Raw genomic sequence first — 27,990 nt, 5'->3', positions numbered from 1 at the left:
CCCCTGACCCCCCCCTTTCCCCCCCCCCCAGGGCAGATGCTGCTGCCCCCCGGCCCCAGGGGTCCCGTCCCCCCGGGGGGGCTCCAGCCCGTGCAGACCCCCAGCGTGATGGAGGAGGACATCCTGATGGACCTCATCTAGGGGGGGACCCCAAAAACAACCCCAGGAACCCCAAAAACAACCCCAGGAACCCCAAAAACAACCCCAGAAACCCCAAAAACACCTCAAAATACCCCCAGAAACCCCAAAAATACCCAGAAAAATCCACAAAACACCCCAAAGTTACCCCAAAAATCTCCCAGGAACCCCCAAATTTGGGGTCTCCAGACCCTCAGGGGTGGTGGAGGAGAACATCCTGATGGACCTCATCTAGGGGGGGACCCCCAAAAATGGGGTCTGGGAACCCCAAAAACCCCAAAAACAACCCCAAAAACACCCCAAAATACCCAAAAATACCCCCAAAATACCCCAAAATACCCCCAAAAATCCCCCAGGAACCCCCCCAAATTTGGGGTCTCCAGACCCCTTGGGGTGGTGGAGGAGAACATCCTGATGGACCTCATCTAGGGGGGGAACCCCAAAAACAACCCCAGGAACCCCAAAAACAACCCCAGAAACCCCAAAAACACCCAAAATTACCCCAAAAAATCCCCCAGGAACCCCAAAACACCCCAAAAAAACACAGGAACCCCCCCAAATTTGGGGTCTCCAGACCCTCAGGGGTGATGGAGGAGAACATCCTGATGGACCTCATCTAGGGGGGGACCCCAAAAATGGGGTCTGGGAACCCCAAAAACAACCCCAGGAACCCCAAAAACACCCAAAAACCCCAAAACAACCCAAAATTACCCCAAAAATCCTCCAGGAACCCCAAAATACCCCCAAAAATCCCCCAGGAACCCCCAAATTTGGGGTCTCCAGACCCTTGGGGTGATGGAGGAGAACATCCTGATGGACCTCATCTAGGGGGGGAACCCCAAAAACAACCCCAGGAACCCCAAAAACACCCCAAAATACCCCCAGGAACCCCAAAAATACCCCCAGAAACCCCAAAAATACCCAAAAAAACCCCAAAACAACCCCAAAATACCCCCAAAAATCCCCCAGGAACCCCCAAATTTGGGGTCTCCAGACCCCTGGGGTGATGGAGGAGAACATCCTGATGGACCTCATCTAGGGGGGGACCCCAAAAATGGGGTCTGGGAACCCCAAAAACAACCCCAAAAACACCCCAAAATACCCAAAAATACCCCCAAAATACCCCAAAATACCCCCAAAAATCCCCCAGGAACCCCCAAATTTGGGGTCTCCAGACCCCTTGGGGTGGTGGAGGAGAACATCCTGATGGACCTCATCTAGGGGGGGACCCCAAAAACAACCCCAGGAACCCCAAAAACAACCCCAGAAACCCCAAAAACACCCCAAAATACCCCCAGAAACCCCAAAAACACCCAAAAAAAACCCAAAATACCCCCAAAAATCCCCCAGGAACCCCCAAATTTGGGGTCTCCAGACCCTCAGGGTGGTGGAGGAGAACATCCTGATGGACCTCATCTAGGGGGGGAACCCCAAAAACAACCCCAGGAACCCCAAAAACACCCCCAGAACCCCCATAAACACCCAAAAATACCCCCAAATTACCCAAAAAATCCCCCAGGAACCCCAAAACACCCCAAAAAAACACAGGAACCCCCCCAAATTTGGGGTCTCCAGACCCCTTGGGGTGGTGGAGGAGAACATCCTGATGGACCTCATCTAGGGGGGGACCCCAAAAACAACCCCAGGAACCCCAAAAACACCCCCAGAAACCCCAAAAACACCCCAAAATACCCCCAGAAACCCCAAAAATCCCCCAGGAACCCCCAAATTTGGGGTCTCCAGACCCTCAGGGTGGTGGAGGAGAACAACCTGATGGACCTCATCTAGGGGGGGAACCCCAAAAATGGGGTCTGGGAACCCCAAAAACCCCAGAAACAACCCCAGAAACCCCAAAAATACCCAAAAAAACCACCCCAAAAATACCCCAAAAATCCCCCAGGAACCCCAAAATTACCCGAAAAATCCCCCAGGAACCCCCAAATTTGGGGTCTCCAGACCCCTTGGGGTGGTGGAGGAGAACATCCTGATGGACCTCATCTAGGGGGGGACCCCCAAAGACAACCCCAGGAACCCCAAAAACAACCCCAAAAACCCCCAAAAACACCCCAAAATTACCCCAAAAAATCCCCCAGGAACCCCAAAACACCCCAAAAAAACACAGGAACCCCCCCAAATTTGGGGTCTCCAGACCCCTTGGGGTGGTGGAGGAGAACATCCTGATGGACCTCATCTAGGGGGGAACCCCAAAAATGGGGTCTGGGAACCCCAAAAACCCCAAAAACAACCCCAGAAACCCCAAAAAACCCCCCCAAAACAACCCAGAATTACCCCAAAAATCCTCCAGGAACCCCAAAACACCCCAAAAACACACAAGAACCCCCCAAAATTTGGGGTCTCCAGACCCTTGGGGTGATGGAGGAGAACATCCTGATGGACCTCATCTAGGGGGGAACCCCAAAAACAACCCCAGGAACCCCAAAAACAACCCCAAAAACCCCCAAAAACACCCCAAAACACCCAAAAAAACCCCCAAAAAATAAAAAAAAAAATCCTAAAAAATTAAAAAAAAATTCCTAAAAAATTTTTAAAAAATCCTAAAAAATTCCAAAAATTCCCAAAAAATTCCCAAAAAATAAAAATTAAAAAAGAATCCCCAAAATTTAAAAAAAAATAAAAAAAAAAATCCCAAAAAGTTCCCAAAATCCCCTCCAAAAAATAAAAAAAAAATTCCTAAAAAATTCCCCAAAAAAATCCCAAAAAAATTCCCCAAAAATTCCCAAAAAACTCCCAAAAGGTCCCCCAAAAAAAATCCCAAAAAAATCCCAGAGAATTCCCAAAAAAATTCCCAAAAAACCCCCAAAAACTCCCCAAAAAATCCCCAAAAACTCCCAAAAACCCCAAAAATTAATCCCAAAACGTTCACAAAAAAACCCCAAAAATCCACAAAAAAACCCCCAAAAACTCCCAAAAAAACCCCCAAAAAATCCCAGAAAATTAAAAAAAAAATTAAAAAAAAACCCCCAAAAACTCCCAAAAAAATCCTAAAAAACCCCAAAAAATCCCCCAAAAAATCCCAGAAAATTCAAAAAAAATCCCCAAAAAATCCTAAAAAATCCCCAAATAAATCCCTAAAAAAATTCCCAAAAAATCCCCAAAAAATCCCTAAAAAATCCACAAAAACCCCCAAAAAATCCCAGAAAATTCCCCAAAATTTCCCAAAAAACCCCAAAAAACTCCCAAAAAAATAAAAAAAAATCCAAAAAAATCCCTCAAAAAATCCCAAAAAAACCCAAAAAAAATCCAAAAAAAATCCCCAAAATCCACAAAAATCCCCAAAAATTCCCCAAAAAAATCCCAAAAAATCCCAAAAAAATTCCAAAAAAGTCCCCAAAAAAACCCAAAAAAAACCCCAAAAAATCCCAAAAAATTCCAAAAAAACCCCCAAAAAATCCCAAAAAAAACCCCAAAATATCCAAAAAAATCCCAAAAAAATCCCTAAAAAATTCCCAAAAACCCCAAAAAATCCCCAAAAATTTCCCCAAAATCCCCCCAGGACCCCCCAAATTTGGATCAATTATTCGAGAGATCTTCCCCAAAATTTGGGAATTCCCTCCCTAAAAAAAAAATTCCCAATTTTTTGGTTTATTTTTGTGGCTCGGCTGAATAAAACGGGAATTTTTGCACTTGATCCGTGTGGAATAAAAAAATGGGAATTTTGGGAGGGAAATTTGGGATGAGGGAGGGAAATTTGGGATGAGGGAGGGAAATTTGGGATCGAGGGAGGGAAATTTGGGATCGAGGGAGGGAAATTTGGGATGAGGGAGGGAAATTTGGGATGAGGGAGGGAAATTTGGGATGAGGGAGGGAAATTTGGGATGAGCGGGATCCGCGCTCCGGGAATTTTTTTGGAAGGAATTTTCCCCGTTTTTCCATGGATAAAAAACCAGATTTTTCCTCATTTTCCACTGATAAAAAATCCCAATTTTTCCTCATTTTTCATGGATAAAAAATCTCATTTTTCCCAATTTTTTATGGATCCAAAATCCCATTTTTCCCAATTTTTTATGGATCAAAATTCCCATTTTCCATGGACCAAAAATCCCATTTTTCCCAATTTTCCATGGATAAAAAATCCCAATTTTCACATTTTTCCACGGATCCAAAATCCCAATTTTTACATTTTCCCATGGATCAAAATTCCCATTTTCCCTGATTTTCTGTGGATTAAAAATCCCATTTTTCCCAATTTTCCATGCATCAAAAACCAGATTTTTCCCCATTTTCCAGGAATCCAAATTCCCATTTTTCCCAATTTTCCACAGATCAAAATCCCCCTTTTTTCCCCAATATTCCACAGATCAAAAATCCCAATTTTTTCCATTTTTTCATGGATAAAAAAATCCCATTTTTCCCAATTTTTTATGGACCAAAACCCCCATTTTCCATGGACCAAAATCCCAATTTTCCCCATTTTCCATGAACCAAAATTCCCATTTTTTCCCAATTTTCCACAGATCCAAAATCCCAATTTTCCCATTTTTCCATGGATAAAAAAATCCAATTTCCCCCAATTTTTTATGGATCAAAATTCCCATTTTCCCTGATTTTCTGTGGATTAAAAATCCCATTTTTCCCCATTTTCCATGGATCAAAAACCAGATTTTCCACGGATCCAAAATCCCATTTCTATGGAATTCTAGAAGTTTCTATGGAGGTTCCAGAGGTTTCTATGGAGGTTCCAGAGGTTTCTATGGGGATTCTAGAAGTTTCTATGGAGGTTCCAGAGGTTTCTATGGAGTTCTAGAAGTTTCTATGGAGGTTCCAGAGGTTTCTATGGGGTTTCTAAAGGTTTCTATGGAGATTCTAGAAGTTTCTATGGGGGTTCTACAGGTTTCTATGGAGTTCTAGAAGTTTCTATGGAGGTTCCAGAGGTTTCTATGGAATTCTAGAAGTTTCTATGGAGGTTCCAGAGGTTTCTATGGAGGTTCCAGAAGTTTCTATGGAGGTTCCAGAGGTTTCTATGGAGTTCTAGAAGTTTCTATGGAGGTTCCAGAGGTTTCTATGGAGGTTCCAGAGGTTTCTATGGAGTTCTAGAAGTTTCTATGGAGGTTCCAGAGGTTTTTATGGAATTCTAGAAGTTTCTATGGAGGTTCCAGAGGTTTCTATGGAGTTCTAGAAGTTTCTATGGAGGTTCCAGAGGTTTCTATGGGGTTTCTAAAGGTTTCTATGGAGATTCTAGAAGTTTCTATGGGGGTTCTACAGGTTTCTATGGGGGTTCTAGAAGTTTCTATGGAGTTCTAGAAGTTTCTATGGAGGTTCCAGAGGTTTCTATGGAATTCTAGAAGTTTCTATGGAGGTTCCAGAGGTTTCTATGGAGGTTCCAGAAGTTTCTATGGAGGTTCCAGAGGTTTCTATGGAGTTCTAGAAGTTTCTATGGAGGTTCCAGAGGTTTCTATGGAGGTTCCAGAGGTTTCTATGGGATTTCTAAAGGTTTCTATGGAGATTCTAGAAGTTTCTATGGGGGTTCTACAGGTTTCTATGGGGGTTCTAGAGGTTTCTATGGAGTTGTAGAAGTTTCTATGGAGGTTCCAGAGGTTTCTATGGAATTCTAGAAGTTTCTATGGAGGTTCCAGAGGTTTCTATGGAGTTCTAGAAGTTTCTATGGAGGTTCCAGAGGTTTCTATGGAGATTCCAGAGGTTTCTATGGAGTTCTAGAAGTTTCTGTGGAGGTTCCAGAGGTTTCTATGGAGGTTCCAGAAGTTTCTATGGAGGTTCCAGAGGTTTTTATGGAATTCTAGAAGTTTCTATGGAGGTTCCAGAGGTTTCTATGGAGTTCTAGAAGTTTCTATGGAGGTTCCAGAGGTTTCTATGGAGGTTCCAGAGGTTTCTATGGAGTTCTAGAAGTTTCTATGGAGGTTCCAGAGGTTTTTATGGAATTCTAGAAGTTTCTATGGAGGTTCCAGAGGTTTCTATGGAGTTCTAGAAGTTTCTATGGAGGTTCCAGAAGTTTCTATGGAGGTTCCAGAGGTTTCTATGGAGTTCTAGAAGTTTCTATGGAGGTTCCAGAGGTTTCTATGGGGATTCTAGAAGTTTCTATGGAGGTTCCAGAGGTTTCTATGGAGTTCTAGAAGTTTCTATGGAGGTTCCAGAGGTTTCTATGGAGATTCTAGAAGTTTCTATGGGGGTTCTACAGGTTTCTATGGGGGTTCTAGAAGTTTCTATGGAGTTCTAGAAGTTTCTATGGAGGTTCCAGAGGTTTTTATGGAATTCTAGAAGTTTCTATGGAGGTTCCAGAGGTTTCTATGGAGATTCTAGAAGTTTCTATGGGGGTTCTACAGGTTTCTATGGGGGTTCTAGAAGTTTCTATGGGGTTCTAAGAGCATTTATGAGGTTCTACAGGTTTTTATGGGGTTTCTAGAGCTTTCTATGGAGGTTCTAGAAATTTCTATGGGGTTTCCAGAGGTTTCTATGAGGTTTCTAGAAGTTTCCATGGGGGTTCTAGAGGTCTCTATGGGGTTCTAGATAGTTCTAAACGGCTCTAAAGAGCTCTAGACCGTTCTAGAGGTTCTAGAAGGTTCTAGAGGTTCTAGAAGGTTCTAGAGGTTCTAGACTGTTCTAGAGGTTCTAGAGGTTCTAGAGGTTCTAGAAGGTTCTAGAAGGTTCTAGAGGTTCTAGACTGTTCTAGAGGTTCTAGAGGTTCTAGAAGGTTCTAGAGGTTCTAGAGGTTCTAGACTGTTCTAGAGGTTCTAGAGGTTCTAGAAGGTTCTAGAGGTTCTGGACTGTTCTAGAGGTTCTAGAGGTTCTAGAGGTTCTAGAAGGTTCTAGAGGTTCTAGACTGTTCTAGACCGTTCTAGAGGTTCTAGAGGTTCTAGAAGGTTCTAGACTGTTCTAGACTGCTCTAGACTGTTCTAGATGGTTCCATGGGGTTCTAGGTGGTTCCAGGTGGTTCCATGGGGTTCTAGACGTTTCTATGGGGTTCCAGAAGCATCTTTGGGGTTCTGACTGTGTTATGGGGTTCTTCTGTGGGGTTCTAGAAGTTTCTATGGGATTCTACAGGAACCTGTGGGGTTCTAGAAGCATCCATGAGGTTCCTATGGGGTTCTTCTATGGGGTTCTAGAAGTTTCTATGGGATTCTTCAGGAACCTGTGGGGTTCTAGAAGCATCCATGAGGTTCCTATGGGGTTCTTCTGTGGGGTTCTAGAAGTTTCTATGGGATTCTACAGGAACCTGTGGGGTTCTAGAAGCATCCATGAGGTTCCTATGGGGTTCTTCTATGGGGTTCTAGAAGTTTCTATGGGATTCTACAGGAACCTGTGGGGTTCTAGAAGCATCCATGAGGTTCCTATGGGGTTCTTCTATGGGGTTCTAGAAGTTTCTATGGGATTCTTCAGGAACCTGTGGGGTTCTAGAAGCATCCATGAGGTTCCTATGGGGTTCTTCTGTGGGGTTCTAGAAGTTTCTATGGGATTCTTCAGGAACCTGTGGGGTTCTAGAAGCATCCATGAGGTTCCTATGGGGTTCTTCTGTGGGGTTCTAGAAGTTTCTATGGGATTCTACAGGAACCTGCGGGGTTCTAGAAGCATCCATGAGGTTCCTGTGGGGTTCTTCTGTGGGGTTCGAGATGTTTCTGTGGGGTTCTAAAAGCATTTATGAGGTTCTGGAGGTTTCTATGGGGTTCTGGAAGTTTCCGTGGGGTTCTAGAAGCATTTATAGGGTTTCTGGATGTTCCTATGGGGTTCTAGAAGATTCTATGAGGTTTTAGAAGCATCTATGAGGTTCCTATGGGGTTTCTATGGGGTTCCAGAAGCATCTATGGGGTTCTAGAAGCATCTGTGAGGTTCTTATGGGGTTTCTATAGGGTTCTGGAAGCATCTATGGGGTTCTAAAAGCATCTATGAGGTTCCTACGGGGTTTCTATGGGGTTCTAGATGTTTCTGTGGGGTTCTAGAAGCATCTGTGAGGTTCCTAGGGAGTTTCTATGGGGTTCTAGAGACATCTATGAGGTTCTAAAAGCATTTATGGGGTTTCTGGATGTTTCTATGGAGTTCTAGAAGATTCTATGGGGTTCTAGAAGCATTTGTGGAGTTCCAGATGTTTCTATGGGGTTCCAGAAGCATCTATGGGGTTCCTATGGGGTTTCTATGGAGTTCTAGAAGCATCTATGGGGTTCTGAAGGTTTCAATGAAGTTCGAAAAGCATTTATGAGGTTGTAGAGATTTTTATTGAGTTCTAGAAGCATCTATGGGGTTCCTATGGGGTTCCTATGGGGTTCTACCAACATCTATGGGGTTCCAGAAGCATCTATGGGGTTCTGACAGCATCTATGAGGTTCCTATGGGGTTTCTATGGGGTTCCAGAAGCATCTATGGAGTTCTAGAAGCATTTAGGAGGTTCCTGTGTGGTTCCTATGGGGTTCTAGAGACATCCATGGGGTTCCAGAAGCATCTATGAAGTTCCTATGGGGTTTCTATGGGGTTCTGGATGTGTCTATGGAGTTCTAGAAGCATCTATGAGGTTCCTATGGGGTTTCTGTGGGGTTCTAGAGACATCCATGGGGTTCTAGAAGCATCTATGGGGTTCTGGAGGTTTCTATGAAGTTCTAAAAGCATTTATGAGGTTGTAGAGATTTTTATTGAGTTCTAGAAGCATCTATGAGGTTCCTATGGGGTTTCTATAGGGTTCTAGACGTTTCTATGGGCTTCTGACAGCATCTATGGGGTTCCAGAAGCATCTATGGGGTTCCAGAAGGATCTGTGAGGTTCCTATGGGGTTTCTATGGGGTTCTGGAAGCATCTATGGGGTTCTAAAAGCATCTATGAGGTTCCTACGGGGTTTCTATGGGGTTCTAGATGTTTCTGTGGGGTTCTAGAAGCATCTCTGAGGTTCCTATGGGGTTTCTGTGGGGTTCTAGAGACATCTATGAGGTTCTAAAAGCATTTATGGGGTTTCTGGATGTTTCTATGGAGTTCTAGAAGATTCTATGGGGTTCTAGAAGCATTTGTGGAGTTCCAGATGTTTCTATGGGGTTCCAGAAGCATCTATGAGGTTCCTATGGGGTTTCTATGGAGTTCTAGAAGCATCTATGGGGTTCTGAAGGTTTCAATGAAGTTCGAAAAGCATTTATGAGGTTGTAGAGATTTTTATTGAGTTCTAGAAGCATCTATGAGGTTCCTATGGGGTTCCTATGGGGTTCTAGAGACATCCATGGGGTTCTAGAAGCATCTATGGGGTTCTGGAGGTTTCTATGAAGTTCTAAAAGCATTTATGAGGTTGTAGAGATTTTTATTGAGTTCTAGAAGCATCTATGAGGTTCCTATGGGGTTTCTATGGGGTTCTAGAAGCATCTATGAAGTTCCTATGGGGTTTCTATAGGGTTCTAGACGTTTCTATGGGGTTCTGACAGCATCTATGGGATTCCAGAAGCATCTATGGGGTTCTAGAAGCATCTATGGGGTTCCAGAAGCACTCATGGGGTTCCAGCTGCATCCAGAAGCTTCTGGAGACACCTCCAGCTGCCTGAGGCCTCCGCTCCTCACCTCTCCTGGTAGTGCCTCCCCGAGCCCGACCTCTCCAGCCACCCATCCTGTCCCTCCAGCACCACCCTGAGCACCGAGTCGGTGGCCCTGGACATGGTGGCCGTCACCTTGACGGGCCCGGCGCTGACGCTGGCGCTGCCGTGGCCCTTGCCCAGGGTGACGCGGTGGAACTGGAGGTCCACCTCGGAGCTGGAGCAGGAACCCCCGGCGTTCCTGGGGTTCTGGATGTGTCTGCGGGGTTCTGGAGGTTTCTGTGGGGTTCTGAAAGGATTTACGGGGTTTCTGGAGGTTTCTATGGGGTTCTGGATGTGTCTATGGAGTTCTAGAAGCATCTATGAAGTTCCTATGGGGTTCCTATGGGGTTCTAGACGTTTCTATGGGGTTCTGACAGCATCTATGGGGTTCTAGAAGCATCTATGGGGTTCTAGAAGCATCTATGAGGTTCCTATGGGGTTTCTATGGGGTTCTGGATGTGTTTATGGAGTTCTAGAAGCATCTATGAGGTTCCTATGGGGTTTCTGTGGGGTTCTAGAGACATCCATGGGGTTCTAGAAGCATCTATGGGGTTCTGAAGGTTTCAATGAAGTTTGAAAAGCATTTATGAAGTTGTAGAGATTTTTATTGAGTTCTAGAAGCATCTATGAGGTTCCTATGGGGTTTCTATGGGGTTCTAGAAGCATCTATGGGGTTCCAGAAGCATCTATGAGGTCCTTTGGGGTTTCTATAGGGTTCTGGACGTTTCTATGGGCTTCTGACAGCATCTATGGGGTTCTACCAACATCTATGGGGTTCCAGAAGCATCTATGGGGTTCTGACAGCATCTATGAGGTTCCTATGGGGTTTCTATGGGGTTCTAGAAGCATCTACGGGGTTCCTATGGGGTTTCTATAGGGTTCTAGACGTTTCTATGGGGTTCTGACAGCATCTATGGGATTCCAGAAGCATCTATGGGGTTCTAGAAGCATCTATGGGGTTCTAGAAGCATCTGTGAGGTTCCTATGGGGTTTCTATGGGGTTCTAGATGTTTCTGTGGGGTTCTAGAAGCATCTGTGAGGTTCCTATGGGGTTTCTGTGGGGTTCTAGAGACATCTATGAGGTTCTAAAAGCATTTATGGGGTTTCTGGATGTTTCTATGGAGTTCTAGAAGATTCTATGGGGTTCTAGAAGCATTTATGGAGTTCCAGATGTTTCTATGGGGTTCCAGAAGCATCTATGGGGTTCCTATGGGGTTTCTATGGGGTTCCAGAAGCATCTATGGGGTTCCTATGGGGTTTCTATGGAGTTCTAGAAGCATCTATGGGGTTCTGAAGGTTTCAATGAAGTTCGAAAAGCATTTATGAGGTTGTAGAGATTTTTATTGAGTTCTAGAAGCATCTATGAGGTTCCTATGGGGTTCCTATGGGGTTCCAGAAGCATCTATGGGGTTCCTATGGGGTTTCTATGGAGTTCTAGAAGCATCTATGGGGTTCTGAAGGTTTCAATGAAGTTCGAAAAGCATTTATGAGGTTGTAGAGATTTTTATTGAGTTCTAGAAGCATCTATGAGGTTCCTATGGGGTTTCTATGGGGTTCTAGAAGCATCTATGGGGTTCCTATGGGGTTTCTATGGGGTGCTAGAAGCATCTATGGGGTTCTAGAAGCATCTATGAGGTTCCTATGGGGTTTCTATAGGGTTCTAGACGTTTCTATGGGGTTCTGACAGCATCTATGGGATTCCAGAAGCATCTATGGGGTTCTAGAAGCATCTATGGGGTTCTAGAAGCATCTATGAGGTTCCTATGGGGTTTCTATGGGGTTCTGGAAGCATCTATGGGGTTCTACCAACATCTATGGGGTTCCAGAAGCATCTATGGGGTTCTGACAGCATCTATGAGGTTCCTATGGGGTTTCTATGGGGTTCTAGAAGCATCTACGGGGTTCCAGAAGCACTCATGGGGTTCCAGCTGCATCCAGAAGCTTCTGGAGACACCTCCAGCTGCCTGAGGCCTCCGCTCCTCACCTCTCCTGGTAGTGCCTCCCCGAGCCCGACCTCTCCAGCCACCCATCCTGTCCCTCCAGCACCACCCTGAGCACCGAGTCAGTGGCCCTGGACATGGTGGCCGTCACCTTGACGGGCCCGGCGCTGACGCTGGCGCTGCCGTGGCCCTTGCCCAGGGTGACGCGGTGGAACTGGAGGTCCACCTCGGAGCTGGAGTAGGAACCCTTGGCCATGCGCTCGTAGGTGCTCTCCAGGGGGTTCAGGTGGGCTTTCTCCAGGGACAGCTCCAAGCCCAGCTCCGTGGAGAACTTGTTGTAGTCGATGGGGTTGGAGAAGTAGACGGCCAAGGTGAAGGACTCGGATTCGTAGACCAGGATCCCGGCCACGCCCCAGAAGGGGAAGCTACCCGGGAAGGTGCAGCTGTCCCTGGAGCCGGGGGACAGCTCGTGGAGGGGCGGAGACGAGCAGCGGCCGCACTCCAGGAAGGTCCTGGGGGCAGGAACGGGCTGGGGTCAGCAGGAGAAACCGGTGGGATCAGGGGGAGAAGCTGGTAGGAGCAGGGAACGTTGGTGGGATCAGGGGGAGAACATGGTGGGACCAGCAGGAGATGTTGGTGGGACCAGGAGATGTTGGTGGGATCAGGAGACATTGGTGGGATCAGGGAACGTTGGTGGGATCAGGAGACGTTGGTGGGACCAGGAGATGTTGGTGGGATCAGGAGACGTTGGTGGGACCAGGAGAGGTTGGTGCAATCAGGAGACGCTGGTGGGATCAGGAGAAGCCGGGGGGATCAGGGGACATTGGTGGGATCAGGGGATGTTGGTGGGATCAGGAGAAGCCGGTGGGATCAGGGGATGTTGGTGGGATCAGGAGATGTTGGTGGGACCAGAAGATGTTGGTGGGATCAGGAGATGGTGGGATCAGGAGAAGCCGGTGGGATCAGGGAATGTTGGTGGGACCAGGAGATGTTGGTGGGATCAGGAGAAGCCGGGGGGATCAGGAGATGTTGGTGGGATCAGGAGAAGCCGGGGGGATCAGGAGATGTTGGTGGGACCAGGAGAAGCCGGGGGGATCAGGGAATGTTGGTGGGATCAGGAGACGTTGGTGGGATCAGGAGATGTTGGTGGGATCAGGAGATGTTGGTGGGATCAGGAGAAGCCGGGGGGATCAGGAGACGCTGGTGGGATCAGGAGATGTTGGTGGGATCAGGAGATGGTGGTGGGATCAGGAGAAGCCGGTGGGATCAGGAGAAGCCGGTGGGATCAGGAGAAGCCGGGGGGATCAGGAGATGTTGGTGGGATCAGGAGAAGCCGGGGGGATCAGGAGAAGCTGGTGGGATCAGGAGATGTTGGTGGGATCAGGAGATGTTGGTGGGATCAGGAGATGTTGGTGGGATCAGGAGAAGCTGGTGGGATCAGGAGAAGCTGGTGGGATCAGGAGATGTTGGTGGGATCAGGAGAAGCCGGGGGGATCAGGGAATGTTGGTGGGATCAGGAGAAGCCGGTGGGATCAGGAGACGCTGGTGGGATCAGGAGATGTTGGTGGGATCAGGAGAAGCCAGGGGGATCAGGAGATGCTGGTGGGATCAGGGGATGTTGGTGGGATCAGGGGACGTTGGTGGGATCAGGAGAAGCTGGTGGGATCAGGAGAAGCTGGTGGGATCAGGAGATGTTGGTGGGATCAGGAGAAGCCGGGGGGATCAGGAGAAGCCGGGGGGATCAGGGAATGTTGGTGGGATCAGGAGAAGCCGGGGGGATCAGGAGACGCTGGTGGGATCAGGAGAAGCCAGGGGGATCAGGGGACGTTGGTGGAATCAGGAGATGTTGGTGGGATCAGGAGAAGCCGGTGGGATCAGGAGAAGCCGGGGGGATCAGGAGAAGCCGGGGGGATCAGGAGATGTTGGTGGGATCAGGAGATGTTGGTGGGATCAGGGAACGTTGGTGGGATCAGGAGAAGCCGGGGGGATCAGGAGAAGCCGGGGGGATCAGGGGACGTTGGTGGGATCAGGAGAAGCCGTGGGGATCAGGAGATGTTGGTGGGATCAGGGGACATTGGTGGGATCAGGAGAAGCTGGTGGGATCAGGAGATGTTGGTGGGATCAGGGGACATTGGTGGGATCAGGAGAAGCCGGGGGGATCAGGAGAAGCCGGGGGGATCAGGGAATGTTGGTGGGATCAGGAGAAGCCGGGGGGATCAGGAGAAGCCGGTGGGATCAGGAGAAGCCGGGGGGATCAGGGAATGTTGGTGGGATCAGGAGAAGCTGGTGGGATCAGGAGACGCTGGTGGGATCAGGGGATGTTGGTGGGATCAGGAGAAGCCGGGGGGATCAGGAGAAGCCGGTGGGATCAGGGGACGTTGGTGGGATCAGGAGATGTTGGTGGGATCAGGAGAAGCTGGTGGGATCAGGAGATGTTGGTGGGATCAGGAGAAGCCGGGGGGATCAGGAGATGTTGGTGGGATCAGGAGAAGCCGGGGGGATCAGGAGAAGCCGGGGGGATCAGGAGATGTTGGTGGGATCAGGAGAAGCCGGGGGGATCAGGAGAAGCCGGTGGGATCAGGAGATGCTGGTGGGATCAGGAGACGCTGGTGGGATCACCATGGGCTGGAGTTGATCCCTCTCCTGCCCCTGACCCCTCCATGGGTGGAAGGTCCCACCCGGAGCTGCCCCGAGGGTCCCCCCGGTCCCACCTGGGTCTCTGCAGGGAGATGTTCCGGGTGTTGTTGGAGATCTCGATCTGCACCGAGCGGCTCAGCAGCGACCCCATCCTCGGCTCGGGGGTCTCCTTGGGTCTGGGGTCTCCTTGGGTCTGGGGTCTCCTTGGGTCTGGGGTCTCCTTGGGTCTGGGGTCTCCTCGGGTCTGGGGTCTCCTCAGCTCCGGGGTCTCCTCGGCTCGGGGATCTTCTCGGCTCGGGGGTCTCCTTGGGTCTGGGGTCTCCTCGGTTCTGGGGTCTCCTCGGTTCTGGGGTCTCCTCGGCTCTGGGGTCTCCTTGGGTCTGGGGTCTCCTCGGCTCGGGGGTCTCCTCGGGTCTGGGATCTTCTCGGCTCTGGGGTCTCCTCAGCTCCGGGGTCTCCTTTGGTCTGGGGTCTCCTCAGCTCCGGGGTCTCCTCAGCTCCGGAGTCTCCTCGGCTCGGGGATCTTCTCGGGTCTGGGGTCTCCTTGGGTCTGGGGTCTCCTCGGCTCGGGGGTCTCCTCAGCTCTGGGGTCTCCTTGGGTCTGGGATCTCCTCTGGTCTGGGATCTCCTGCCCCACTCCGGACCCCCCTGCCCCACTCCAGACCCCCCTGCCCCACTCCGGACCCCCCTGCCCCACTGCAGGATCTCCTGCCCCACCTCAGGATCTCCTGCCCCACCTCAGGATCTCCTGCCCCACTCTGGGATCTCCTGCCCCACCTCAGGATCTCCTGCCCCACCTCAGGATCTCCTGCCCCACCTCTGCCCCACTCCGGGATCTCCTGCCCCACTCCGGACCCCCCTGCCCCACTCTGGGATCTCCTGCCCCACTCTGGGATCTCCTGCCCCACCTCAGGATCTCCTGCCCCACCTCAGGATCTCCTGCCCCACTCTGGGATCTCCTGCCCCACTCTGGGATCTCCTGCCCCACCTCAGGATCTCCTGCCCCACTCCGGGATCTCCTGCCCCACTCTGGGATCTCCTGCCCCACTCCGGGCTCTCCTGCCCCACTCTGGGATCTCCTGCCCCACTCCGGGATCTCCTGCCCCACTGCAGGATCTCCTGCCCCACTCTGGGATCTCCTGCCCCACCTCAGGATCTCCTGCCCCACTGCAGGATCTCCTGCCCCACTGCAGGATCTCCTGCCCCACTCTGGGATCTCCTGCCCCACTCTGGGATCTCCTGCCCCACTGCAGGATCTCCTGCCCCACTCTGGGATCTCCTGCCCCACTCCGGGATCTCCTGCCCCACTGCAGGATCTCCTGCCCCACCTCAGGATCTCCTGCCCCACTCCGGGATCTCCTGCCCCACTCTGGGATCTCCTGCCCCACTGCAGGATCTCCTGCCCCACTCTGGGATCTCCTGCCCCACCTCAGGATCTCCTGCCCCACTCTGGGATCTCCTGCCCCACTGCAGGATCTCCTGCCCCACTCTGGGATCTCCTGCCCCACTCTGGGATCTCCTGCCCCACTGCAGGATCTCCTGCCCCACTCCGGGATCTCCTGCCCCACTCCGGGATCTCCTGCCCCACTCTGGGATCTCCTGCCCCACTCCGGGATCTCCTGCCCCACTCTGGGATCTCCTGCCCCACTCTGGGATCTCCTGCCCCACCTCAGGATCTCCTGCCCCACTCTGGGATCTCCTGCCCCACTCTGGGATCTCCTGCCCCACCTCAGGATCTCCTGCCCCACTCCGGGATCTCCTGCCCCACTGCAGGATCTCCTGCCCCACCTCAGGATCTCCTGCCCCACTCTGGGATCTCCTGCCCCACTGCAGGATCTCCTGCCCCACTCTGGGATCTCCTGCCCCACCTCAGGATCTCCTGCCCCACTCCCGCCCCACCCCTGCCCCACTCCTGCCCCACTGCAGGATCTCCTGCCCCACTCCGGACCCCCCCGCCCCACTCCTGCCCCACTGCAGGATCTCCTGCCCCACTCCTGCCCCACCCCTGCCCCACTCCGGTCTCCCCCCCGCTGTTCCCGGCCCACCCGTGCCCGTTTCTCTCCAAAGCCCCCAAAGTTGATTTCTCTTTGTCCCCGCTCGGAGCTTTCGCTTTCACCCGGCCCGGCCCGGCCCGGCCCGGCCCGGCCCTTCCTGCCCGAGCCCGGCGGGATTTCCCGGAATGGGGGAACTGGGAGGGACTGGGAGGGACTGGGGGGGACTGGGAGGGACTGGGATGGACTGGGAGGGGCTGGGGGGATTGGGGGGACTGGGGGGACTGGGGGGGCTGGGAGGGGCTGGGGGGGACTGGGGGGGCTGGGGGGATTGGGGGGACTGGGGGGGGCTGGGGGGATTGGGGGGGCTGGGAGGGGATTGGGGGGACTGGGATGGACTGGGAGGGACTGGGGGGGACTGGGGGGATTGGGGGGGACTGGGGGGGCTGGGGGGACTGGGGGGATCGGGGGGGACTGGGAGGGACTGGGGGGATTGGGGGGACTGGGGGGGCTGGGAGGGGCTGGGGGGGCTGGGATGGACTGGGATGGACTGGGGGGACTGGGGGGACTGGAATGGGATTGGGAGGGACTGGGAGGGACTGGGATGGACTGGGAGGGGATTGGGGGGAACTGGGAGGGACTGGGAGGGACTGGGGGGACTGGGGGGACTGGGGGGGCTGGGAGGGACTGGGGGGACTGGGATGGGACTGGGGGGACTGGAGGGGACTGGGAGGGACTGGGGGGACTGGGGGGACTGGGAGGGACTGGGGGGGGCTGGGGGGGACTGGGATGGGACTGGGGGGGACTGGGGGGACTGGGGGGATTGGGGGGGCTGGGAGGGGCTGGGGGGGACTGGGGGGACTGGGGGGACTGGAATGGGATTGGGAGGGACTGGGGGGACTGGGGGGACTGGGGGGATTGGGGGGACTGGGGGGACTGGGGGGACTGGGATGGACTGGGGGGGACTGGGGGGGCTGGGGGGGCTGGGAGGGACTGGGGGGGACTGGGATGGACTGGGAGGGACTGGGAGGGACTGGGTTGGGACTGGGATGGACTGGGATGAACTGGGATGGACTGGGGGGGACTGGGGGGGACTGGGAGGGACTGGGGGGGACTGGGGGGACTGGGGGGACTGGGATAGGACTGGGATAGGACTGGGGGGATTGGGGGGACTGGGGGGATTGGGGGGGACTGGGATGGACTGGGAGGGGATTGGGGGGAACTGGGATGGACTGGGGGGACTGGGAGGGACTGGGGGGACTGGGAGGGGCTGGGGGGACTGGGATGGGACTGGGGGGATTGGGAGGGACTGGGGGGACTGGGAGGGACTGGGAGGAACTGGTTTAATTCTCCAATGTAACCGGTTTAACCGGGGGAAGCTGGTTAGACTGGTTTCATGCTCCAGTATAACTGGTTTCACTGGTGTAACTGGTTTAGTTCTCCAGTATAACCGGTTTAACTGGGGGGAACGGGGAGGAACTGGGGGGAACTGGTTTAACTGGTTTAACTGGTGTAACTGGTTTAATTCTTCAATATAGCTGGTTTAACTGGTGTGACTGGTTAGACTGGTTTAATTCTCTAATATAACTGGTGTAACTGGTTTAATTCTCAATTATAACTGGTTTAACTGGTTTAGTTCTCCAGTATAACTGGTGTAACTGGTTTAATTCTCAATTATAACTGGTGTAACTGGTTTAGTTCTCCAGTATAACTGGTGTAACTGGTTTAACTGGTTTAATTCTCCAATATAACTGGTGTAACTGGTTTAACTGGTTTAATTCTCAATTATAACTGGTTTAACTGGTTTAATTCTCAATTATAACTGGTTTAACTGGTTTAGTTCTCCAGTATAACTGGTTTAACTGGTTTAGTTCTCAATTATAACTGGTGTAACTGGTTTAGTTCTCCAATATAACTGGTGTAACTGGTTTAACTGGTTTAATTCTCCAGTATAACTGGTGTAACTGGTTTAATTCTCAATTATAACTGGTGTAACTGGTTTAACTGGTTTAGTTCTCCAGTATAACTGGTTTAACTGGTTGAGTTCTCCAGTATAACTGGTGTAACTGGTTTAATTCTCAATTATAACTGGTTAGACTGGTTTAATTCTCCAATATAACTGGTGTAACTGGTTTAACTGGTTTAGTTCTCCAGTATAACTGGTGTAACTGGTTTAATTCTCAATTATAACTGGTTTAACTGGTTTAATTCTCCATTATAACTGGTGTAACTGGTTTAATTCTCCAATATAACTGCTGTAACTGGTTTAACTGGTTTAGTTCTCCAGTATAACTGGTTTAACTGGTTTAATTCTCAATTATAACTGGTGTAACTGGTTTAATTCTCCAATATAACTGGTGTAACTGGTTTAACTGGATTATAACTGGTTTAACTGGTTTAATTCTCCAATATAACTGGTGCAACTGGTGTAACTGGTTTAGTTCTCCAGTATAACTAGTGTAACTGGTTTAATTCTCAATTATAACTGGTTTAACTGGTTTAATTCTCAATTATAACTGGTGCAACTGGTTTAACTGGTTTAGTTCTCCAATATAACTGGTTTAACTGGTTTAATTCTCAATTATAACTGGTTTAACTGGTTTAGTTCTCCAATATAACTGGTGTAACTGGTTTAATTCTCCAATATAACTGGTGTAACTGGTTTAACTGGTTTAGTTCTCCAGTATAACTAGTGTAACTGGTTTAATTCTCAATTATAACTGGTTTAACTGGTTTAATTCTCCATTATAACTGGTTTAACTGGTTTAATTCTCCAATATAACTGGTGTAACTGGTTTAATTCTCAATTATAACTGGTTTAACTGGTTTAGTTCTCCAGTATAACTAGTGTAACTGGTTTAATTCTCAATTATAACTGGTTTAACTGGTTTAATTCTCAATTATAACTGGTGTAACTGGTTTAACTGGTTTAGTTCTCCAATAGAACCGGACCCCCAAGTTTGGGGTCCCCCCCCCAATGACACACAGCACCCCCTGGTGGCCACAAGGTTTTATTAAACCCCCCCCAAAAAAAATCCCATAAATTTTGGGGGGGTCCCAAACCCGGGGGGATTCAGGACCACCCCCCCTAAAATGAGGGTCGGTCTCTTCTCTATAGGGACCCCCAAATGTCCCCCAAAATTCTCTGCAAACCCCCCCCCAAATCCCCCAAGAACCCTCCTACATCCCCTAAAATCCCCCAAAATCCTCCCAAAATTTCCCCAAAATCCCCCCCAAAATCACCCCAAATTCCCCTAAATCTCCCCCAGAAGCCCCCGCAGGCAATGGCGGTCAGGGCTCAGCACTGTGGGCACTTCTCCAGCGCCACCGTCACGTTCATAATGGGATTTGAGGTGGTTTGTGTGGGATTTGGGGTGTTTTTTGTGGGATTTGGGGTGGTTTTTGTGGGATTTTTGCTGTTTTTTGTGAGATTTGGGGTGGTTTGTCTGGGATTTGGGGTGGTTTCTGTGGGATTTGAGGTGATTTTTGTAGGATTTGGGGTGGGTTTTGTGGGATTTGGGGTGGTTTTGGTAGGATTTGGTGTCGTTTTTGTAGGATTTGGGGTTGGTTTTTGTAGGATTTGAGGTGGTTTTTGTGTGATTTTTGGTATTTTTTGTGGGATTTGGGGTGTTTTCTGTGGGATTTGAGGTGGTTTTTATAGGATTTGGGGTGGATTTTGTAGGAAAAACCCTGGATGGGTTTTTTCACGTGTCCTACCTTTTTGTCTCCTTGTGTTTTCTGCCTTCTTTCTCCTCTGTTATCAACCCTTTTTCCTTCCCTTTTCTCCCCTCAGGTTTCCCGCCCTTTTTTCCCCTCACGTTTCCCGCCCTTTTCTCCCCTCACGTTTTCCCGCTCTTTTCTCCCCTCAGGTTTCCCGCCCTTTTCTCCCCTCACGTTTCCCCACCATTTTCCCCCACATTTCACCCTTTCCCCCTCACATTCCCACCCTTTCCCCCTCACATTTCCCCCTTTTCCCCTCACATTTCCCTTTTCCCATTTCCCCCCCTTTTCCCCTCACGTTTCCCCACTCTGCCCCCACCACATCCCCTTACAAACACTCAGCCACTCATTAAGAAGCAGAAACATCCCTTTAATGACACTGCACTCCCCCCAAACCCCCCCAAATTAAGGCCTCAGCGGTGTCCCCCTCCCCAAGCCCCCCCGGTGGTCCCGATATCCCATCGGGAGGGGTCCCTCAGGCACTTGATCCCATTTCAGGGTGAGGCTCCGGCCCCACAGAGGATCCAGGACAGGTTTGGGCACCTGAGCCCACCCCAGACCCCCATTAGGATTGGGGTGTCCCCCTGGGGACCCCTGACCCCAATAAGAGCCAGACCCTGCCCCACAGGGGACCCAAGGCTGGCATTAGAGGCTCCATCTTAAGGGGGGACCCCAGACTCTCGTAGCATCCAGATCCCACCCTGGGGTGACCCCCAGACCCCCATCAGGGGTTCGGTGCTGCCCTATAGAGGATCCAGGACCCCAGCTGGGGGTGAGGGGACACCAGACCCCAGTTAGGGTCCCCTACCCCCTCAGGGGGCCCCCAAGACCCCCATTGGGATGCCAGGAAGGGACCCCAGACCCCTCCTAGGTTCTGCCCCATAGAGGATCCAGGACCCCTTTGGGAGCCTGACCCCACCCCAGCAGAGCACCCAGACCCCCACAAAGGCCCTGACCCCAACCTGAGGGAGACCCCAGACCCTCATTAAGGTTCTGACTCCCCCCAAGACCCCCCACCCACCCACCCACCCCCCACTCACCTGGGAGTGCCCCCTCAGGCCCTCAACAGCACCAACCTGCCCGTCTGCCCCAAATCCACCCCGAACGCCACCAGGTTGAGGCCGCTGAGCACGGCCACCAGCACCCTCCTGTCCCAGGAGCAGGTGGCGGGACACCCGTAGGGTCTCCGGGACTGGCCCCCCATGTCGTCCGAGAAGCTGTAGAGCGCCCACAGCACCGTGGCCGCCCCGTAGGCCACCACCCCCAGCCCCGCGTAGACCCCCAGCCCCCAGCGCAGCCCCTCGGGGTCCCGCATCCAGCCGCACCACCCCCAGCCCAGCAGGCACCCCCCGACCAGCAGCACCCCCAGCACGAAGGACACGCAGTAGATGCCCAGGCACCAGCGCAGGGCCGCGGCTCCCGACGCCGCTCCCAGCTCGGCCGACAGCCCGAGGAGGAGGAGGGCGAGGAAGGCTTCGGCCACCTTGAGCAGCCCCGAGGGGGTGGCCAGGTACGGGGCGGCCTCGCCGGGCCTCGCCCGGTCGCGGGTCACCTCGGCGGCGTAGGCCAGCGTGGCGATGGCCGAAGCGGCCGTGGCGGCGGCGCGGAGGGCACGGGGGCGGCTGTGGCCACCCTCCTGTCCCCGGAGGTGGCCCAGCGGCCACAGGACGGTGGCGGTGGCACAAGCCATGGCGGCGGCGGTGGCCAGGGCCAGCGGCAGGTCGCGGCGGGGCGGCGGGCGGCGGAAGGCGTCGTTGAGGAGGAGGAGGAGGGTGAAGACGAAGGACAAGGCCCAGGCGGACAAGCAGCCGTCGCCCTCGCCGGGGTTCCAATAGCCGGGGGCCGCCGCCAGCGCCAGCGCCAGGAGGGCACTGAGAGCCTGGACACAGCGGAGAGGGGACGGGGGGCGGCACGGAGGGGGCATCCTGGGGGCTGCGGAGAGATGGGGGGGTCATCAGGGGGGTTTTGGGGCTGGGGGCTGCTGGGGGGGCTTGGGGATGTTGGCAGAGAGCAGCACAGCAGGGGCAGCCCAGAGACTGGGGAGGAATTTGGGTTAGTGGGGTGCTGAGGAGGGGGATTCCCTGCGTTCGGGGGATCCCGGGAATGCCGGGGGTCACCAGGAGGGGGTCCCGGGGGGGCTTGAGGCTACTGAGGGGACACGGGCGGCACAGCAGGGGCTGTGGAGAAATGGGGCTGTTGGGGTCATTGGGGGATTCCCTGCCTTCGGGGAATCCCGGGAATGCCGGGGGTCACCAGGAGGGGGTCCCAGGCATGGCGGGGGTGGGGGCGCTCAGGGCTGTGCCCATATAAGGCTTTGGAGAATCTTCCTCCTCCTCCTCCTCCTCCCTCCGCCCCCCCCACCCCCCCCATGCTGGGCGCTGGTCACATCCTGTGGGTGAAGGGGGGGGAGAGGTCCCGGGAACCCGGGGGAGACCCCAGAGGGGACCCCAAGGGTCCGGGGGAGGGGGCTGGGCTGGGGCACCCCAGGACCCCCCACCCTGTGTCCCCCTTCCCCACAGCAAGACCCCAGGGTGGGTCCCGGCACTCACCCGAGCGGGTTCGGGTTTTTCCGGGCGAGTTCGGGTGGGTTCTGGGCTGAGTTCGGGTCCCCTCAGGCGAGTTCGGGTTCCTTGGCGCGGGACGTTCCCGCTTCGGCTGTTTCGGGACCGGTGTCTCGGGACACCGGTCCGTTGGTGTCTGTTGGTTCTGTTTGGTTCTGTTCCTCCCAATTCGGGTTCCCCAGCGCGGGCTCGGCTTCCCTCAGGGAGGTTCGGATCCCTTCAGGGAGGTTCGGGTCCCCTCAGGGAGGTTCGGGTCCCCTCACGCGGGTTCGGGACCCCTCAGGGAGGTTCGGGTCCCCTCAGGGAGGTTCGGGTCCCCTCACGCGGGTTCGGGACCCCTCAGGGAGGTTCGGGTCCCCTCAGGCGGGCTCGGATCCCTTCAGGGAGGTTCGGATCCCCTCAGGCGGGTTCGGGTCCCCTCAGGCGGGCTCGGATCCCCTCAGGAAGGCTCGGATCCCTTCAGGAAGGCTCGGATCCCCTCAGGCGGGTTCGGATCCCTTCAGGCGGGTTCGGATCCCCTCAGGAAGGCTCGGATCCCCTCAGGGAGGTTCGGGTCCCCTCAGGGAGGTTCGGATCCCCTCAGAGAGGCTCGGATCCCTTCAGGCGGGTTCGGATCCCTTCAGGCGGGTTCGGATCCCCTCAGGGAGGTTCGGATCCCCTCAGGCGGGTTCGGATCCCCTCAGGGAGGTTCGGATCTCCTCAGGGAGGTTCGGGTCCCCTCAGGCGGACTCGGATCCCCTCAAGGAGGCTCGGCTTCCCTCGGGCGGGCTCGGCTCCCCTCGTGCGGGACGCTCCCGGTTCGGGGCGGTTCGGGTGTGTCCGTAGCGGTTCGGGCCCCCTCGGGCGGGTCCCCTCGGGCGGGTTCGGGTGTCTCCGCCGGGCCGGTCCCAGCCGTGTCACTCCGGGCGGTGCCCACCGGGGCGTGGCCAGGGTGTGACGTCAGGGGGTCCCGGGGAATGACGTCAGGGCATCACCACGCCCGGGGGGGGCTCTGGGGGGGCCCCTGGGGTGTCCCCGGGGGGGGGAGGGGCACCCACGTGTGTCCCCAACCCGCGGGTGGGTGACACGGGGGGGGCAAAGGGCGGTGCCCCCACCCCTCCCCCCACTTCCCCCTCCCCCCGAGGCTCGTTTTGGGCCGTTTTGGGCCGTTTTGGGCCGTTTTGGGCTGTTTTGGGAAGTTTTGGTCGTTGCCGGGGGTAACGCGACCGCGAGCGAACCAAATATTTATCCGGTTTCCGTGGCAACGGGGTGGGGGAGGGGACAGGAACGTGGGTGGGGGGGACCCCGACAGGGTCCGGTGGGGGAGGGGCGGGCTCAGGGGGGTCTCGGGACCACCCCCAAATCCAAGCGGGGGGTGGGGAGGGGTCCCTCGCGGCTCAGCACCTGTGGGAATAACGGGAATAAAGGGGGGGGACCCCGCCCGGGGGGCTGGGACCCCCACCCATGGTCTGGGACCCCCAATCGTGGGGCTGGGACCCCCACCCATGGTCTGGGACCCCCAATTGTGGGGCTGGGACCCCCCACCCATGGTCCGGGCCCCCCCCCCGTCCCCACCTCTCTCAGGACCCTCTCCCGCAGCTCGCCGGGGCTCAGGGGTCTCTCCTCCTCCTCCTCCTCCCCGGCCGGGGGCTCCTCCCTGGGGGGTGTGGGGGGCACCCATGGGTGCTGAGACCCCCCCTCACTGCCGGGGGGGGGTTCTGGGGGTCACGGGGGGGTTTGGGGGGGGTCTCACCTGGGGCTGGGGGGGCGTGGAGGGGGGGGTCGGCTCCAGACGGCCTCGTTCCCTGCCAGGACCTGGGAGCAGCGAGGACCCCAAAGCCAAATTAATCCCCCCCAAACCCCCCTGGGACCCCAAATCCCCCCTAGAACCCCCCCAAGCCCCCCGAGCCCCCCTCACCGGCGTTTGGGGGTCCCGCAGCAGCAGCCGGGTCACCCCAATTTCCAGGCGCCGCAGCTGCTCCCACAGGGGGTGCCCTGGGGGGTCCCCTGGGGGGTCCTGGGGGGGCTCGGGGTCCCCCTGCCCCTCCTCCAGCTCGGCCAGCAGCGCCTCCAGCCCTGGGGGGACCCCAAAACCCCCGGCTCACAGACCCCACCCCCCCCAAACCCCAAATTACACCCTCAGGACCCCCCCAAATCACAAATAAACCCTCCCGAGCCCCCCCAAATACCCCTGCAGCACCCAAAATCAACCCCCAGACCCCAAATTTATCCCCCCGACCCCAAATTTGCCCCCCCCAGACCCCAAATTTGCCCCCCCCAGACCCCAAATTTCCCCCCCCAGACCCCAAATTTGCCCCCCAGACCCCAAATTTCTCCCCCCGACCCCAAATTTCTCCCCCCAGACCCCAAATTTGCCTCCCCAGACCCCAAATTTCTCCCCCCGACCCCAAATTTCCCCCCCGACCCCAAATTTCTCCCCCCAGACCCCAAATTTCTCCCCCCAGACCCCAAATTCCCCCCCCGGACCCCAAATTTCCCCCCCCAGACCCCAAATTTGCCCCCCAGACCCCAAATTTTTCCTCCAGGACCCCAAATTTCCACCCCCAGACCCCAAATTTCCCCCCCAGACCCCCATTAACCCCTTCCATACCCTCCCCAAACCTCTGGGTGCCCCCCCCGCAGTTTCGGGGTCCCCCCCGTACCTGCCCCCAGCTCCTGCAGCTGCTCCCTGCCCCTCCGCTCCTGCTCCCGCAGCTCCTGCACCTCAAATTGGGGGTCCCCCGGGGGTCCCCCCGGCTCCTGGGGGGTCTCTGCTGCTGCCACGGCCGCCCGGAGCTGGGGAGGGGGATTTGGGGGGGGGCAAAAAGTCCCAAATTCCCCAAATCCGCAGGAAAATCACCCCGAAAATCGCTCCAGAAATAACCGGGAATCACCCCAAAGCCGATTTCGGCACCGCCCCCCCCAAAAATCCGCATCAAAAAAGTCAAGAATCGCCCCAAAACCCCCACAATCGGATTCGGCGACCCCAAAAACATCAAAATCGTCTCAAGAAACTCCAAAAATTGTCCCCAAAACTCACAAAATCATCCCAAAACCTTCAAAATGCGCCCAAAATCGGGTTCGGCATGCCGAAACCGCCCCAAAAAACACCAAAATCGCCCCAAAAACCTGCGAAATCACCCCAAAACTGTCCAAAATCGGCTCGAGCATCCCCAAAAGCTCCCAAAATCAGCCCCAAACCCCCCGAAATCGCCCCAAAACCCCCCAAAATCGCCCCAAAACCCCCCGAAATCGTCCCCAAACCCCCCAAAATCAGCCCCAAACCCCCCCAAATCGCCCCAAAATCGCCCCAAAACCCCCAAAATCAGCCCCAAACCCCCCAAAATCGCCCCAAACCCCCCAAAATCAGCCCCAAACCCCCAAAATCGCCCCAAAACCCCCGAAATCGCCCCAAAACTCCCGAAATCAGCCCCAAACCCCCCCAAAATCGCCCCAAAACCCCCCAAATCGCCCCAAAACCCCCAAAATCGCCACGAACGCCCCAGAAAAAGCCCCCAAACCGCAGGGAATCCCCCCAAAGTGAGGCTGGGGGAGGTTTTGGGGTCCCTGAGGAGGGGATTGGGGGTCCCGGGGGATTTGGGGGTGTCGGGAGGGGTTTTTGGGGGGTCGCACCTGCTCCAGCTGCTGCTGCAGCTCCTGAAGCTGCCGGTGCTGCTCCGTCAGCAGCAGGAACTGCGAGAAGCTCTGCGCCTCCCCTGCACCCCAAAAATCATCCTGGGAACCCCAAAATCACCCCGGGAACCCCAAAAATCATCCTGGGAACCCCAAAAATCACCCCAGAACCCCAAAAATCACCCTGGGAACCCCCCTGAACCCCAAAAATCACCCCGGAACCCCAAAAATCATCCTGGGAACCCCCGGGAACCCCAAAAATCACCCCGGGAACCCCAAAAATCACCCTGGGAACACCAAAATCATCCTGGGAACCCCAAAAATCATCCTGGGAACCCCAAAATCACACCGGGAACCCCAAAAATCATCCTGGGGAACCCCAAAAATCACCCCGGGAACCCCAAAAATCATCCTGGGAACCCCAAAATTCACCCTGGGAACCCCCGGGAACCCCAAAATTCACCCGGGAACCCTCCCGAGACGCCGGTGCACCCCAAAATTCAACATGGGGACCCCCCTGAGACCCTCCCTGCACCCCAAAACCTCCCCGGGACCCCCCCGGGACCCCCCAAACCCCCCCCGGGCCCCCCCTCACCGTCCATCCAGGTCTCCTCCTCCTCCTCCTCATTTTTGGGGGGCTCCAGCCCCTCCCCCATCCCCTCGGGGGGGTCCGGGGGGGTTTCTGGGGGGTCCAAGGTGCGCGGGTGGGGCCGGGCTGGGGGGGACACGGGGAGGGGACAGGTCTGGGGGGGCACCCGGGGACCCCCAAATCCTCAACCCAGGGCACCCGGGGACCCCCAAACCCCACCCGCGTCACACAGGGCGGGTCTGGGGGTGCTCCCAGGTACTCCCCAGGTACCCCCAGACACTCCCAAAACACCCCCAGGTACCCCCCAGACACCCCCAAACACCCCCAGGTGCCCCCCAAATACCCCCAGACACCTCCAGGTGCCCCCCAAGTGCCCCCCAGGTACCCCCCAGACACCCCCCAGGTACCCCCCAGACACCCCCAGGTGCCCCCCAGGTACCCCCAAACATCCCCAGGTACCCCCAGGTGCCCCCCAGGTACCCCCAAACATCCCCAGGTGCCCCCCAAATACCCCCAGACACTCCCCAGACACCTCCAAGTGCCCCCCAGGTACCCCCCAGACACCCCCCAGGTTCCCCCCAGACAGCCCCAAACACCCCCAGGTACACCCAGCTGCCCCCCAGGTACCCCCAGACACCCCCAGGTTCCCCCCAAACATCCCCAGGTGCCCCCCAGGTACCCCCAAACCCCCCCAGGTACCCCCAGACACCCCCAGGTTCCCCCCAAACCCCCCAGGTGCCCCCCAGGTACCCCCAAACCCCGCCGGTACCGGGCCGGGGCCGGGCTCTCTCCTTGGTGGCCACGAAGCTCCTGAGTCGCCGCTGCTGCTCCCGGAGCCGCCCCCGCCCGGGCTCGTCCTGAGCCCCCCGGGACCCCCGAGACCCCCGGGACCCCCGAGACCCCCGGGGAGCCCTGGGGGGACACGGGGGGTCAGGGGAACCCCGGGATTCGGGGGGGTTTTGGGGATGTTGGGGGGGCGTCAAGGGGAGGTCAGGGGGGTCCTGGGGGGGATTTTGGGGGTTTAAGGGGATTTTGGGGGGTTCCAGGGGGGGTTTTGGGGGGATCCAGGGGGGTTTTGGGGGTTTCAGGGGATTTTGGGGGGTTCCAGGGGGGGTTTTGGGGGGTTCCAGGGGGGATTTTGGGGGGTTCCAGGGGGGTTTTGGGGGTTTAAGGGGATTTTGGGGGGATCCAGGGGGGTTTTGGGGGGTTCCAGGGGGGATTTTGGGGTTTCCAGGGGTTTCAGGGAGGTTTTGGGGGGATTTTAGGGGGTTTTGGGGGTCCCCACCTGTC

General features: G+C 55.0%; 5 protein-coding genes across 5 annotated transcripts in view; 1 reads left to right on the top strand and 4 right to left on the bottom strand.

Moving 5' to 3' along the window:
• The window catches only part of MED25 (mediator complex subunit 25), a 55,515-nt gene extending 51,728 nt beyond the window's left edge, over positions 1-3,787 (top strand). The window contains exon 20 of the mRNA XM_086871547.1: positions 32-3,787. Within this exon, the coding sequence (XP_086727673.1) occupies positions 32-141 (110 nt within the window). The 3' untranslated portion in view covers positions 142-3,787. The remainder of the gene's footprint in view (positions 1-31) is intronic.
• A 4,921-nt stretch (positions 3,788-8,708) lies between these two features.
• On the bottom strand, positions 8,709-14,900 carry LOC147647557 (uncharacterized). Its single transcript, XM_086871689.1, has 2 exons — positions 14,302-14,900; positions 8,709-12,102 (listed from the first exon to the last, which is right to left on the bottom strand). The coding sequence occupies exons 1-2, from the start codon at positions 14,376-14,378 to the stop codon at positions 11,631-11,633; spliced, it is 549 nt and encodes a 182-aa protein (XP_086727815.1). The 5' UTR covers positions 14,379-14,900; the 3' UTR covers positions 8,709-11,630.
• Positions 14,901-20,125, bottom strand: LOC147647556 (uncharacterized). Its single transcript, XM_086871546.1, has 3 exons — positions 20,113-20,125; positions 15,096-16,415; positions 14,901-14,944 (listed from the first exon to the last, which is right to left on the bottom strand). The coding sequence occupies exons 1-2, from the start codon at positions 20,123-20,125 to the stop codon at positions 15,217-15,219; spliced, it is 1,212 nt and encodes a 403-aa protein (XP_086727672.1). The 3' UTR covers positions 14,901-14,944; positions 15,096-15,216.
• A 162-nt stretch (positions 20,126-20,287) lies between these two features.
• LOC147647555 (myeloid-associated differentiation marker homolog) lies at positions 20,288-23,488 on the bottom strand. Its single transcript, XM_086871670.1, has 2 exons — positions 22,488-23,488; positions 20,288-21,870 (listed from the first exon to the last, which is right to left on the bottom strand). The coding sequence occupies exon 2, from the start codon at positions 21,860-21,862 to the stop codon at positions 20,993-20,995; it is 870 nt and encodes a 289-aa protein (XP_086727796.1). The 5' UTR covers positions 21,863-21,870; positions 22,488-23,488; the 3' UTR covers positions 20,288-20,992.
• Positions 23,489-23,600: 112 nt separating this feature from the next.
• LOC147647554 (uncharacterized) lies at positions 23,601-27,606 on the bottom strand. The gene is made up of 8 exons (XM_086871688.1): positions 27,470-27,606; positions 26,707-26,826; positions 26,112-26,194; positions 25,142-25,274; positions 24,397-24,554; positions 24,232-24,293; positions 24,054-24,135; positions 23,601-23,882 (listed from the first exon to the last, which is right to left on the bottom strand). The coding sequence occupies exons 2-8, from the start codon at positions 26,765-26,767 to the stop codon at positions 23,814-23,816; spliced, it is 648 nt and encodes a 215-aa protein (XP_086727814.1). The 5' UTR covers positions 26,768-26,826; positions 27,470-27,606; the 3' UTR covers positions 23,601-23,813.
• Between the last annotated feature and the right edge of the window lie 384 nt (positions 27,607-27,990).

This window comes from Cyanistes caeruleus, chromosome 36 (assembly GCF_971803275.1).
Source record: "Cyanistes caeruleus chromosome 36, bCyaCae1.hap1.1, whole genome shotgun sequence".
Taxonomy (NCBI): domain Eukaryota; kingdom Metazoa; phylum Chordata; class Aves; order Passeriformes; family Paridae; genus Cyanistes; species Cyanistes caeruleus.
The sequence above is the reverse complement of the archived record's forward strand: the minus strand, read 5'-3'. Positions and strand labels throughout refer to the sequence as shown.